This window comes from Gadus macrocephalus, chromosome 17 (genome assembly GCF_031168955.1).
Source record: "Gadus macrocephalus chromosome 17, ASM3116895v1".
Taxonomy (NCBI): Eukaryota; Metazoa; Chordata; class Actinopteri; order Gadiformes; family Gadidae; genus Gadus; species Gadus macrocephalus.
The window spans coordinates 302,658-316,349 of NC_082398.1; the positions used below are offsets into that span (position 1 = coordinate 302,658).

Genomic DNA, 13,692 nt, shown 5'->3' on the forward strand with positions numbered 1-13,692 from the left:
GCTCTATAGAGAGACTCTATATGGAGGAGGCTCTATACGGAGGCTCTATATGGAGGCTCTATACGGAGACTCTATATGGAGGCTCTATATGGAGGCTCTATACGGAGGCTCTATACAGAGGCTCTATAGGGAGACTCTATATGGAGGCTCTATATGGAGGCTCTATATGGAGGCTCTATACGGAGGCTCTATATGGAGGCTCTATATGGAGGCTCTATACGGAGGCTCTATATGGAGGCTCTATATGGAGGCTCTATATTGAGGCTCTATACAGAGGCTCTATATGGAGCCTCTATATGGAGCCTCTATACAGAGGCTCTATATGGAGGCTCTATATGGAGGCTCTATACAGAGGCTCTATACGGAGGCTCTATATGGAGGCTCTATATGGAGGCTCTATATGAAGGCTCTATACGGAGGCTCTACATGGAGGCTCTATAGGGAGACTATATGGAGGCTCTATACGGAGGCTCTATACGGAGGCTCTATACGGAGGCTCTATACGGAGGCTCTATATGGAGGCTCTATACGGAGGCTCTATACGGAGGCTCTATATGGAGGAGGCTCTATATATCCAACAACAACCAAAAAACATTAAAATCTTAATGCATGATTGTGGACCATATGGAAATAGTACAATTCCAGGTCTTCTGGAAATGTTTTTGCTCTCTCATAATTCAGCTTAATGTTGAATATATTGTTGCCTAAGGCACACTCATTAATGAGAAAATGTCAAACTGGCACTGCATGTTGAAAAGGTTGCTGACCCCTGCTCTATACAGAGGCTCTATAGGCTCTATGAAGGCTCTATATGAAGGCTCTATGGAGGAGGCTCTATATATATATTATTTATATTTACACCTATAAAACGGACATTGGTTTTAATAATTATTATTCTCCTAATAATGAACCTCCTCCAAGAATACACTCCCTCCCGCTCCCTCCGCTCAACCTCTGCTGGACTATGTATCCCCACATCACGACTCATTACAATGGGTGCCCGGTCATTCAGCTGTTCAGCACCCAGACTCTGGAACCTCCCCCCACACTTAAAACTGTCAGACACCATTACAACCTTCAAGTCACAACTCAAAACTCACCTGTTCAAACTCGCACACAACGTCTAACTGATCACTGTCTTGATTGTTTGTTTGTTTTGTCTTTTTTTTTTTTTTTTTTTTACACAATGTCTTGTTTTTAAACGATTTATGATGACTTTATGATCTGTAAGGTGACCTTGGGTGCCTTGAAAGGCGCCTCTAAATTAAATGTATTATTATTTATTATTATAATAATGGATGAATTATTATGGATGAAGCGTGCAGGAGGTGTCCCGCGGAACGGGCTGCTGTTGGTGATGCGCTGTGATCCCGACATAAGGACCCGCCCTGCAGCCAGCAGCTCTTTGTGCTCAGAGCCACAGCCTGCTGCAGGACCATAGGACAGGGACCCGCAGCCCGCAGGACCCAGACCTTAGACCGGACTATAGCGCAGGGACCGGACCCGCAGCCCAACCGGGACCCAGACCTTAGACCGGACTATAGCGCAGGGACCGGACACCAGCCACCACGGACCCCAGACGGACCCAGACCGGACTATCACCGCCCGTCCAGTTGGATCCATCAGCGTAACCTTCTCCGGTATCTGCGTCGCTCTCGTGGCTTCGACGCCATGGTGAAGTGCTCGGCATGGCGCCTGCTCCTCCTGCAGTCCGTCCTCACAGCGGGAGGTAGGGCGCTTATATCTGTTGTTTACAGCCTCGGTTAACTGAGGTGAACCCAAACCCGAATCAGAACCAGAACCCGAACGAGACTACTACCCCCTCCGAAACCATCACACCATCACATCACCACACCCATCACACCACCACACCCATCACACCACCACACCCATCATAAGCATCAACTCCATCACCTCCATCAAACTCACCTCCACCACTTCCATCACACCATCACCATAATAAAGCATGGATGTTGTTTCAACAATTACAACTTTCTTCTTCTTGTTAGTTCACCCCTCAGCCAGTCCACTGAGACACACACACACACACACACACACACACACACACACACACACCACACACCACACACACACACACACACACACACACACACACACCACACACACACACACACACACACACACAAACACCACACACACACACACACACACACACACACACACACACACACACACACACACACACACACACACACACACACACACACACACACACAGAACTAGGTCTATGAAGCCGTCTATTGATTACAAATCAATATCTATTGGTACTTTATTTTTCTTATTGGTTGGAATTCTTCTTGTGCCAGTCCTCTCTCAGGGCGACTTCAGCCTGGAAGACGCACTGGATCCCGATGTCCCGCCCACAGCTCGTGAGTAGAGGAAACTGTCAATCAAATCAATATGTTGTTATGGAACGCTAAAACCGTTTAGCACTGTACTGTATAACCCGATCTTTAACGCTAAGATTACCTTATAGCACTATGTATAACACGATGTATAACTCTAACATAACCTTATAGCACAATGTATAACACAATCTATAACTCTAACATAACCTTATAGCACTATGTATAACACGATCTATAACTCTATGATAACCTTATAGCACTATGTATAACACGATCTATAACTCTATGATAACCTTATAGCACAATGTATAACACGATCTATAACTCTAACATAACCTTATAGCACTATGTATAACACGATGTATAACTCTAACATAACCTTATAGCACTATGTATAACACGATGTATAACTCTAACATAACCTTATAGCACAATGTATAACACGATCTATAACTCTAACATAACCTTATAGCACTATGTATAACACAATCTATAACTCTATGATAACCTTATAGCACAATGTATAACACGATGTATAACTCTAACATAACCTTATAGCACTATGTATAACACGATCTATAACTCTAACATAACCTTATAGCACTATGTATAACACGATCTATAACTCTATGATAACCTTATAGCACTATGTATAACACTATGTATAACACTATGTATAGCACTATGTATAACACTATGTATAACACTATGTATAGCACTATGTATAACACTATGTATAACACCATGTATAACACTATGTATAACACTATGTATAACACTATGTATAGCACTATGTATAACACTATGTATAACACTAACTGTGTAACACTATGTATAACACTATGTATAGCACTATGTATAACACTATGTATAACACTATGTATAGCACTATGTATAACACTATGTATAACACTATGTATAGCACTATGTATAACACTAACTGTGTAACACTATGTATAGCACTATGTATAACACTATGTATAACACTATGTATAGCACTATGTATAACACTATGTATAGCACTATGTATAACACTATGTATGACACTATGTATAACACTATGTATGACACTATGTATAACACCATGTATAGCACTATGTATAGCACTATGTATAACACCATGTATAACACTATGTATAACACTATGTATAGCACTATGTATAACACTATGTATAGCACTATGTATAACACTATGTATAGCACTATGTATAAAACTGTATAGCACTATGTATAGCACTATGTATAGCACTATTTATAACACCATGTATAACACTATGTATAACACTATGTATAACACTAACTGTATAGCACTATGTATAACACTATGTATAGCACGATGTATAACACTATGTATAGCACTATGTATAGCACTAACTGTGTAACACTATGTATAGCACTATGTATAGCACTATGCATAACACTATATGTATAACACTAACTGTGTAACACTATGTATAGCACTATGTATAGCACTATGCATAACACTATGTATAGCACTATGTATAACACTATGTATAGCACTATGTATAACACTATGTATAACACTATGTATAGCACTATGTATAACACTATGTATAGCACTATGTATAACACTATGTATAACACTATGTATAGCACTATGTATAACACTATGTATAGCACTATGTATAACACTATGTATAGCACTATGTATAACACCATGTATAACACTATGTATAGCACTATGTATAGCACTATGTATAACACTATGTATAGCACTATGTATAGCACTTTGTGTAACACTATGTATAACACTATGTGTAACACTGTATAGCACTATGTATAACACTATGTATAACACTATGTATAGCACTGTATAGCACTATGTGTAACACTATGTATAACACCATGTATAACACTGTATAACACTATGTATAGCACTATGTATAGCACTATGTATAACACTATGTATAGCACTATGTATAACACTATGTATAGCACTATGTATAGCACTATGTATAACACTATGTATAACACTATGTATAGCACTATGTATAACACTATGTATAACACTATGTATAGCACTATGTATAACACTATGTATAGCACTACGTATAACACTATGTATAGCACTATGTATAGCACTATGTATAACACTATGTATAGCACTATGTGTAACACTATGTATAACACCATGTATAACACTATGTATAACACTATGTATAGCACTATGTATAGCACTATGTATAACACTAACTGTGTAACACTATGTATAACACCATGTGTAACACTATGTATAACACTATGTATAGCACTATGCATAACACTATGTATAACACTATGTATAGCACTATGTATAGCACTATGTATAACACTATGTATAGCACTATGTATAACACTATGTATAACACCATGTATAACACTATGTATAACACTATGTATAGCACTATGTATAACACTAACTGTGTAACACTATGTATAACACCATGTGTAACACTATGTATAACACTATGTATAGCACTATGCATAACACTATGTATAACACTATGTATAACACTATGTATAACACTATGTATAACACTATGTATAACACTATGTATAGCACTATGTATAACACTATGTATAACACTATGTATAGCACTATGTATAGCACTATGTATAACACTATGTATAACACTATGTATAACACCATGTGTAACACTATGTATAACACTATGTATAACACTATGTATAACACTATGTATAGCACTATGTATAGCACTATGTATAACACTATGTATAACACCATGTATAACACTATGTATAGCACTATGTATAACACTATGTATAACACTATGTATAGCACTATGTATAGCACTATGTATAGCACTATGTATAACACTAACTGTGTACAGCCCATAACCAGATAACGTTCGGATGTGTTCTCCTCCACAGGCGGCCGAACCACCAAAGCCCCGCCCAGCCTGCTGCCCACCAATCCCAAGGGGCGGGCCCCGCCCCCCCGACCGGCCACGCCCAGGCCCGGTGAGACCCCGCCCCCGGGAAAAGCTACTTCTATATGAGTTTGTGTGTGTGCGTGCGTGTGTGTCAGTGTGTGTGTGCGTGCGTGTGTGTAAGTGTGAGTCAGTCAGTCAGTCAGTCAGTCAGTCAGTCTCAGTCAGTCAGTCAGTCAGTCAGTCAGTCAGTCAGTCAGTCAGTCAGTCAGTCAGTCAGTCTGTCTGTCTGTCTGTCTGTCTGTCTGTCTGTCTGTCTGTCTGTCTGTCTGTCTGTGTTTTATATGTAAGGCATGACACATTCCAAACTCTAATGGTTAGATGTGTACTAGGGTTGCCGCGGTGTACGGTATTACCGGTGTTACCGGTGTTGAGGCCAACACCGATTACTCGGTGTTGGCCTCAACACAGAGTAACACTATTTTTTTTTTTGATTTCTTTTTGTAATAAAAAACAAATTCAGTAAAAATGAATAATATAATTATAATTAAGAAAATTCAAATGTGTAGAATGGGCCACAGTTCTGCTCTGTGCGGGAGAATTGGTGCGCCGAGAATTGACGTGCTTCCTTACAAGACCGGTAACCATAGCAACGCCGGTAAACAAACCCCGCGAAGCCCAATCCCTATGAGCTCCCCGCGCTACGGCCATCCGGAGGCGCACAGAGCTGTTGGCCGTGATATTATGATATATAAAATTACATTATACTGTTATATATAGAACGATATAAGACGCCCAGAATTGGCGCGCTGCCAGCCGCTGTCACCGAGTGTGAGAGGAGAGTTGACGGAGAAGATGGCGGTTGACCTATAGTTTCAACCGCCAAGTTAATACCGTTTATACCGGTAATACCGGTGTTGACACAAGCGCATTACTCGGTGGGTAGGGTTAGGGTTAGGGTTAGGGTTAGGGTAAGGGTTAACCCTACCCCTAACCCTAACCCTAACCCTAACCCTAACCCTAACCCTAACCCTGTCCACACCGCATCACCCCGGACCTATTTTACCATAATTAAAAAATCAAGAAAACCCTGATTCTGAAATGTGTATATATATATAAATATTTATATATACATATATATGCATATATATTTATAAATATATGTAAACATTTATCTATATATATATAAATATAAATATTTATAATATAATTAATATAAGACTGAGTTAATGCGTTATTATCGCGCTAATTTTAAAAGCCTAATATATATATAGGTCTGATTCATCGTCATTAGAAGAACGCACCAGCTTCAGAGGTCAACCGTTCTTGACCTCTGATTCTTCTGGTTGGCCTCCAGGGGTTTGAGTGACAGCCCCTCCCAGCCCCTACCAGCCCTTCCCACCCGCGGCCCAGAGTCCTTCTGCTCTTAAACAAACCGGCTCCTTTGCCTCCCCATAGTATCTCCACGTTGATATGAACTGAAGGGAGCAGCCAGCTGCTGTCTGATGCTCTGTGGGGGCACCACTGCTCTCAGGTCTCCTACCATCTCTCCACCCAGTTACCTCCAGGATCTTCAACCTTTGACCTTTACATCTTTTCAGGCAATGACTTTGATTTGGCTGATGCCCTTCTGCCCAGCAATGACAAACCTGAGAAACCCAACAGAAAGAACCAGGGAGGTAGGCCCACCAGTCCATAGCCACCAGTAGAGCTCTCACCAGCCCATAGCCACCACCAGTAGAGCTCTCACCAGCCCATAGCCACCACCACCACCAGTAGAGCTCTCACCAGCCCATAGCCACCACTAGAGCTCTCACCAGCCCATAGCCACCACCAGTAGAGCTCTCACCAGCCCATAGCCACCACCACCACCAGTAGAGCTCTCACCAGCCCATAGCCACCACTAGAGCTCTCACCAGCCCATAGCCACCACCAGTAGAGCTCTCACCAGCCCATAGCCACCACCAGTAGAGCTCTCACCAGCCCATAGCCACCAGTAGAGCTCTCACCAGCCCATAGCCACCACCACCAGTAGAGCTCTCACCAGCCCATAGCCACCACCACCACCAGTAGAGCTCTCACCAGCCCATAGCCACCAGTAGAGCTCTCACCAGCCCATAGCCACCAGTAGAGCTCTCACCAGCCCATAGCCACCACCAGTAGAGCTCTCACCAGCCCATAGCCACCACCACCACCAGTAGAGCTCTCACCAGCCCATAGCCACCAGTAGAGCTCTCACCAGCCCATAGCCACCAGTAGAGCTCTCACCAGCCCATAGCCACCACTTGAGCTCTCACCAGCCCATAGCCACCACCAGTAGAGCTCTCACCAGCCCTTAGCCACCAGTAGAGCTCTCACCAGCCCATAGCCACCACCAGTAGAGCTCTCACCAGCCCATAGCCACCACCACCACCAGTAGAGCTCTCACCAGCCCATAGCCACCAGTAGAGCTCTCACCAGCCCATAGCCACCAGTAGAGCTCTCACCAGCCCATAGCCACCAGTAGAGCTCTCACCAGCCCATAGCCACTGCTAGAGCTCTCACCAGCCCATAGCCACCACCACTAGAGCTCTCACCAGCCCATAGCCACCACCACTAGAGCTCTCACCAGCCCATAGCCACCAGTAGAGCTCTCACCAGCCCATAGCCACCGCTAGAGCTCTCACCAGCCCATAGCCACCACCACTAGAGCTCTCACCAGCCCATAGCCACAAGTAGAGCTCTCACCAGCCCATAGCCACCAGTAGAGCTCTCACCAGTATCTCTCCAGTATCCCACCAGTGTCAATCTAGTGGCTCACCAGTATCTCACCGCAACTCATCCTCATCTCACCAGTATCTCTCCAGTATCCGACCAGTATCTCAGTCACCAGTATGGTCTTTGATAAATCCTATGTAATGGTCTGAGCTTCAGGTTGAGGAGGGGGGAGAACTGTCCAACGTGGAGCGTTAGACTGCAGCTGCCATTTAACCCTCTGTGTCAGTGTTATATCACTTTGATTTCAAACTATTACTGCATTAACTAATGTTAATGAATGGGGAATTATGGTATTGTTATTGTAAAGTATAACAGAATAACGTTTTGTTCAGAACAGTGTAACATTGTGTTCAGAACAGTATAATGTTGTGTCTGTTGTCTTCATGTTCAAGATATTTTGAAGCCTCTTGAGCTTTAACAAAAGTGTGGCTAGAGAAATTTAAATGATCCAATCCTCAACCATTTCCTCCACCATAATAAGTGTCTTTGTGTCCAACTGTCCTTCTTTTCAGGTGGGATATCAGACGACGATCTCTTTGGCCTCGTTAAAGATGAAGACTACAAACCGGACAAAGGCAAAGGTGATGAAGTGCTGAACATACTGAGAGGTCTTGAGTGTCCATCTAGGCTAACGAGGACATGGTAGAGAGATGCGTCAGGCTTCCTTATCAACCAATGAGGCTCATCTTGTATCAAGATCAAGTCCCTAAATCAGTTTACATAATGCATGTAAACATAAGGATAGAACAGACTCGACTTGGCTCTACTCTTTGTCCTGTTTATCACTAGGCAACCAACCAAGCGACGGAGAGAAAGGCCAAACCGATCTAACTGGTAACCTGCTTTACTGCTTCACTCTGTGTCTGCTGTGGTTTACTGTGTGTCTGCTGTGGTTTACTGGTTTACTGTGGATCTGCTGTGGTTAACTGGTTTACTGGTGTGGTTTACTGGTGTGGTTTACTGATTTGATGTGTGTCTGCTGTGGTTTACTGGTGTGGTTTACTGGTTTACTGTGTGTCTGCTGTGGTTTACTGGTTTACTATCTGTCTGTCCGGGGGTTACTATCTGTCTGTCCGGGGGTTAAACACTTAGACTAATTTAAGAGAGAGAGTGTAAAAGAAATCGAGGGGTCCGGAGCAAGAATTGACAAAAGACTTTATCGTGAAGAAAAACAACAACGATAACAGCCGAGTAGGTCTCAAGAGTCACTCCTCGTCAACAGATTCAAGCCTCTTCTTAAACACACAATAGCACAGTCCTCAGCAGTTTCTTGTTTTTTAGATGTCCACACATAATCAAACACAAATACTTCTAAACAGATGGTCCCCGTGACAGTCTGGGGCCCAGGAAGTGGAGTCAGCATGCATTGTGTCAGTAGCTTCCTGCTCCTGGGGGTTTGCGCCCCAACCCCTGCTCTGACCCAAGACTCCCAGGCCTCGTGACCAGCCCTGGATCAAAATCCAAGACGCTTTACATGTTTTCTACCATTAGATATACAGGCCTAATAATAATCATAGTTTACCATAGAATATAATCATTAATTTCTACCACACTGTCTGTCTGGTGTGGTTTACTGGTTCACTGGTGTGGTTCACTGGTTTACTTGTGTGGTTTACTGATGTGGTCTACTGGTCTACTGGTGTGGTCTACTGGTGTGGTTGTCTGGTGTGGTTTACTGGTCTACTGGTGTGTTTCACTGGTTGTCTGGTGTGGTTTACTGGTCTACTGGTGTGGTTCACTGGTGTGGTTTACTGGTCTACTGTCGGGGTCCACTGGTTGACTGGTGTGGTTCACTGGTCTACTGGTGGGGTCCACTGGTCGACTGGTGTCTTTGACTGCTTGTTCTCCAGGCTCCGGGGCCGAGGTGGGCACCATCGGTGGCATCGTGAGTGCGGTTGCCATGGCGCTGGTGGGGGCGGTCACCAGCTACATCTCCTACCAGAAGAAGAAGCTGTGCTTCGGGATCCAACGTGAGGAACCTTCTGGACTGAAGCTCAGTCTGACGTTATCACAGGAGGCCTGAGCGACTGACCGTTATCACAGAACGTTATCACAGAACGTTATCACAGGAGCCCTGAGTGACTGACCGTTATCACAGGAGCCTGACTGAACGTTATCACAGAACGTTATCACAGGAGCCCTGAGTGACTGACCGTTATCACAGGAGTCTGACTGAACGTTATCACAGAACGTTATCACAGAACGTTATCACAGGAGCCTGACTGAACGTTATCACAGAACGTTATCACAGGAGGCCTGAGCGACCCTGAGTGACTGAACGTTATCACCGAACGTTATCACAGGAGCCCTGAGTGACTGACCGTTATCACAGGAGCCCTGAGTGACTGACCGTTATCACAGGAGTCTGACTGAACGTTATCACAGAACGTTATCACAGAACGTTATCACAGGAGCCTGACTGAACGTTATCACCGAACGTTATCACAGGAGCCCTGAGTGACTGACCGTTATCACAGGAGTCTGACTGAACGTTATCACAGAACGTTATCACAGGAGCCTGACTGAACGTTATCACAGAACGTTATCACAGGAGGCCTGAGTGACTGACCGTTATCACAGGAGCCCTGAGTGACTGACCGTTATCACAGGAGTCTGACTGAACGTTATCACAGAACGTTATCACAGAACGTTATCACAGGAGCCTGACTGAACGTTATCACCGAACGTTATCACAGGAGGCCTGAGCGACCCTGAGTGACTGAACGTTATCACAGAACGTTATCACAGAACGTTATCACAGGAGTCTGACTGAACGTTATCACAGAACGTTATCACCGAACGTCACAGAACGTTATCACAGGAGCCTGACTGAACGTTATCACAGAACGTTATCACTGAACGTTATCACAGGAGCCTGACTGAACGTTATCACAGAACGTTATCACAGGAGCCCTGAGTGACTGACCGTTATCACAGGAGTCTGACTGAACGTTATCACAGAACGTTATCACAGAACGTTATCACAGGAGCCTGACTGAACGTTATCACAGAACGTTATCACAGGAGGCCTGAGCGACTGACCGTTATCACAGGAGTCTGACTGAACGTTATCACAGAACGTTATCACAGGAGCCCTGAGTGACTGACCGTTATCACAGGAGTCTGACTGAACGTTATCACAGAACGTTATCACAGAACGTTATCACAGGAGGCCTGAGCGACCCTGAGTGACTGAACGTTATCACAGAACGTTATCACAGGAGCCCTGAGTGACTGACCGTTATCACAGAACGTTATCACAGAACGTTATCACAGAACGTTATCACAGGAGTCTGACTGAACGTTATCACAGAACGTTATCACCGAACGTCACAGAACGTTATCACAGGAGCCTGACTGAACGTTATCACAGAACGTTATCACTGAACGTTATCACAGAACGTTATCACAGGAGCCTGACTGAACATTATCGCAGAACGTTATCACAGAACGTTATCACAGGAGCCTGACTGAACGTTACCACAGAACATTATCACAGGAGCCTGACTGAACGTTATCACAGAACGTTATCACAGAACGTTATCACCGAACGTTATCACAGAACGTTATCACAGGAGCCTGACTGAACGTTACCACAACGTTATCACAGGAGCCTGACTGAAAGTTATCGCAGAACGTTATCACAGAACGTTATCACAGGAGCCTGACTGAACGTTATCACAGAACGTTATCACAGGAGCCTGACTGAACGTTATCGCAGAACGTTATCACAGAACGTTATCACAGGAGCCTGACTGAACGTTATCGCAGAACGTTATCACAGAACGTTATCACAGGAGCCTGACTGAACGTTACCACAGAACGTTATCACAGGAGCCTGACTGAACGTTACCACAGCCCTGAGTCTGATCAAGGACTATGACTGAGTCCTGTGTGTCCTCAGAGTCTGACTGAGTCCTGTGTGTCCTCAGAGAGTCTGAATGTGGACGTGATGAAGTCAGAGGGCCCCGACGCCGTGGTGGCCACCGAACCACAAGGTGAGGGTTATGGACACCGTTCACTCATTCATAACGGATGGTTGGTCCATTCAGGGGTTGGTCATAAAGAGGAGTTCTCTCAGATTAATTTTTTGATTGTAACTCAGTTTCCTTCTCCAGTTCAACAGTCGCTGATGGAAACCAAGGCTGAGCGACCGCCAAGTGAAGACAACAACGTTTAACACACACACCCTCACACCGACACACACTCTCACACCGACACACACACACACACACACACACACACACACAGACACACACACACACACATACACAGACAATCAGCTCTGCTGATGTGGCAGTGCTCTCTGACAGACGTGGTATTATGGTTAAACTGCTGACTGGAGCTCATGTACATGTGGACGTAAAGGATGTTTACACTGTCAATAACAAGCAGCTTAATGGATTCTCAGAAAAAGGCAAAAAATAAATGGAAACAATCCAACACTGAATGCTGGTTACTACCTGTTCCCAGGGGGAGGTCCCAGTGCGTTCATTGGATGTCTGCTGCTCACTTCCTGTTCCCAGGGGGAGGTCCCAGTGCGTTCATTGGATGACTGCTGCTCACTTCCTGTTCCCAGGGGGAGGTCCCAGTGCGTTCATTGGATGTCTGCTGCTCACTTCCTGTTCCCAGGGGGAGGTCGCAGTGCGTTCATTGGATGACTGCTGCTCACTTCCTGTTCCCAGGGGGAGGTCGCAGTGCGTTCATTGGATGCGTAGTCTGTACACTGAAGTGGTCTTGGCTCTGGACCTGGTCGACAAACCCCCCAGGTCCTGGTCCACAGACTGCCCCCCCCCCCCCCCCCCCCCCAGGTCCTGGTCCACAGACTAGGGCCACAACAGGGCCAGGCCAGCCCAGGGCCCGGCCAGCCCAGGCCACCACAGGGCCAGGCCAGGGCCACCACAGGGCCAGGCCACCACAGGGCCAGGCCAGCCCAGGGCCACCACAGGGCCAGCCCAGGGCCCGGCCAGCCCAGGGCCACCACAGGGCCAGGCCACCACAGGGCCAGGCCACCACAGGGCCAGGCCAGCCCAGGGCCACCACAGGGCCACCACAGGGCCAGCCCAGGGCCCGGCCAGCCCAGGGCCACCACAGGGCCAGCCCACCACAGGGCCAGGCCACCACAGGGCCAGGCCAGGGCCCGGCCAGCCCAGGGCCACCACAGGGCCAGCCCACCACAGGGCCAGGCCAGGGCCCGGCCAGCCCAGGGCCACCACAGGGCCAGCCCAGGGCCCGGCCAGCCCAGGGCCACCACAGGGCCAGCCCAGGGCCCGGCCAGCCCAGGGCCACCACAGGGCCCAGGCCAGTACAGGCTTCAACCTCACCAGTACATTTTACACATTGGACCTTTAAACAAGATGAACACGTTATAATAAAACTACTAACCTAAACTAACCAAAGTCATATAATCAAAGTAAATGTGAGCCCAAACATGGAGGGTCAAATGTTGACTGCTGTCTACATCAACTCACATTGTTAACCAGAAAGATGGGATGTAGCCTGAACCCCTTAAAGATGGGATGTAGCCTGAACCCCTTAAAGATGGGATGTAGCCTGAACCCTTACAGGAGTCACATACTATTGTACCCAATAAAGATTGAATGTAGCCTGAACCCTTACAGGAGTCACATACTATTGTACCCAATAAAGTCTGTTGTCCAATTATTGGACCTACG

The 13,692-nt window shown here is 45.7% G+C and overlaps 1 protein-coding gene across 2 annotated transcripts; it reads left to right on the forward strand.

The window, feature by feature from the left end:
* The first annotated feature begins 1,343 nt into the window (after positions 1-1,343).
* Positions 1,344-13,686, forward strand: cd99l2 (CD99 molecule-like 2). Of its 2 annotated transcripts, XM_060076676.1 has the most exons (9): positions 1,344-1,729; positions 2,328-2,390; positions 5,262-5,351; positions 6,862-6,939; positions 8,530-8,598; positions 8,807-8,851; positions 9,868-9,987; positions 11,950-12,015; positions 12,136-13,686. In XM_060076676.1, exons 1-9 carry the CDS (start codon positions 1,672-1,674, stop codon positions 12,195-12,197), a joined length of 651 nt encoding a protein of 216 aa, XP_059932659.1. In that variant the 5' UTR covers positions 1,344-1,671; the 3' UTR covers positions 12,198-13,686. The 2 variants fall into 2 exon arrangements, with proteins under 2 accessions (XP_059932659.1, XP_059932660.1); XM_060076677.1 differs by lacking the exon at positions 6,862-6,939.
* Positions 13,687-13,692: the final 6 nt, after the last annotated feature.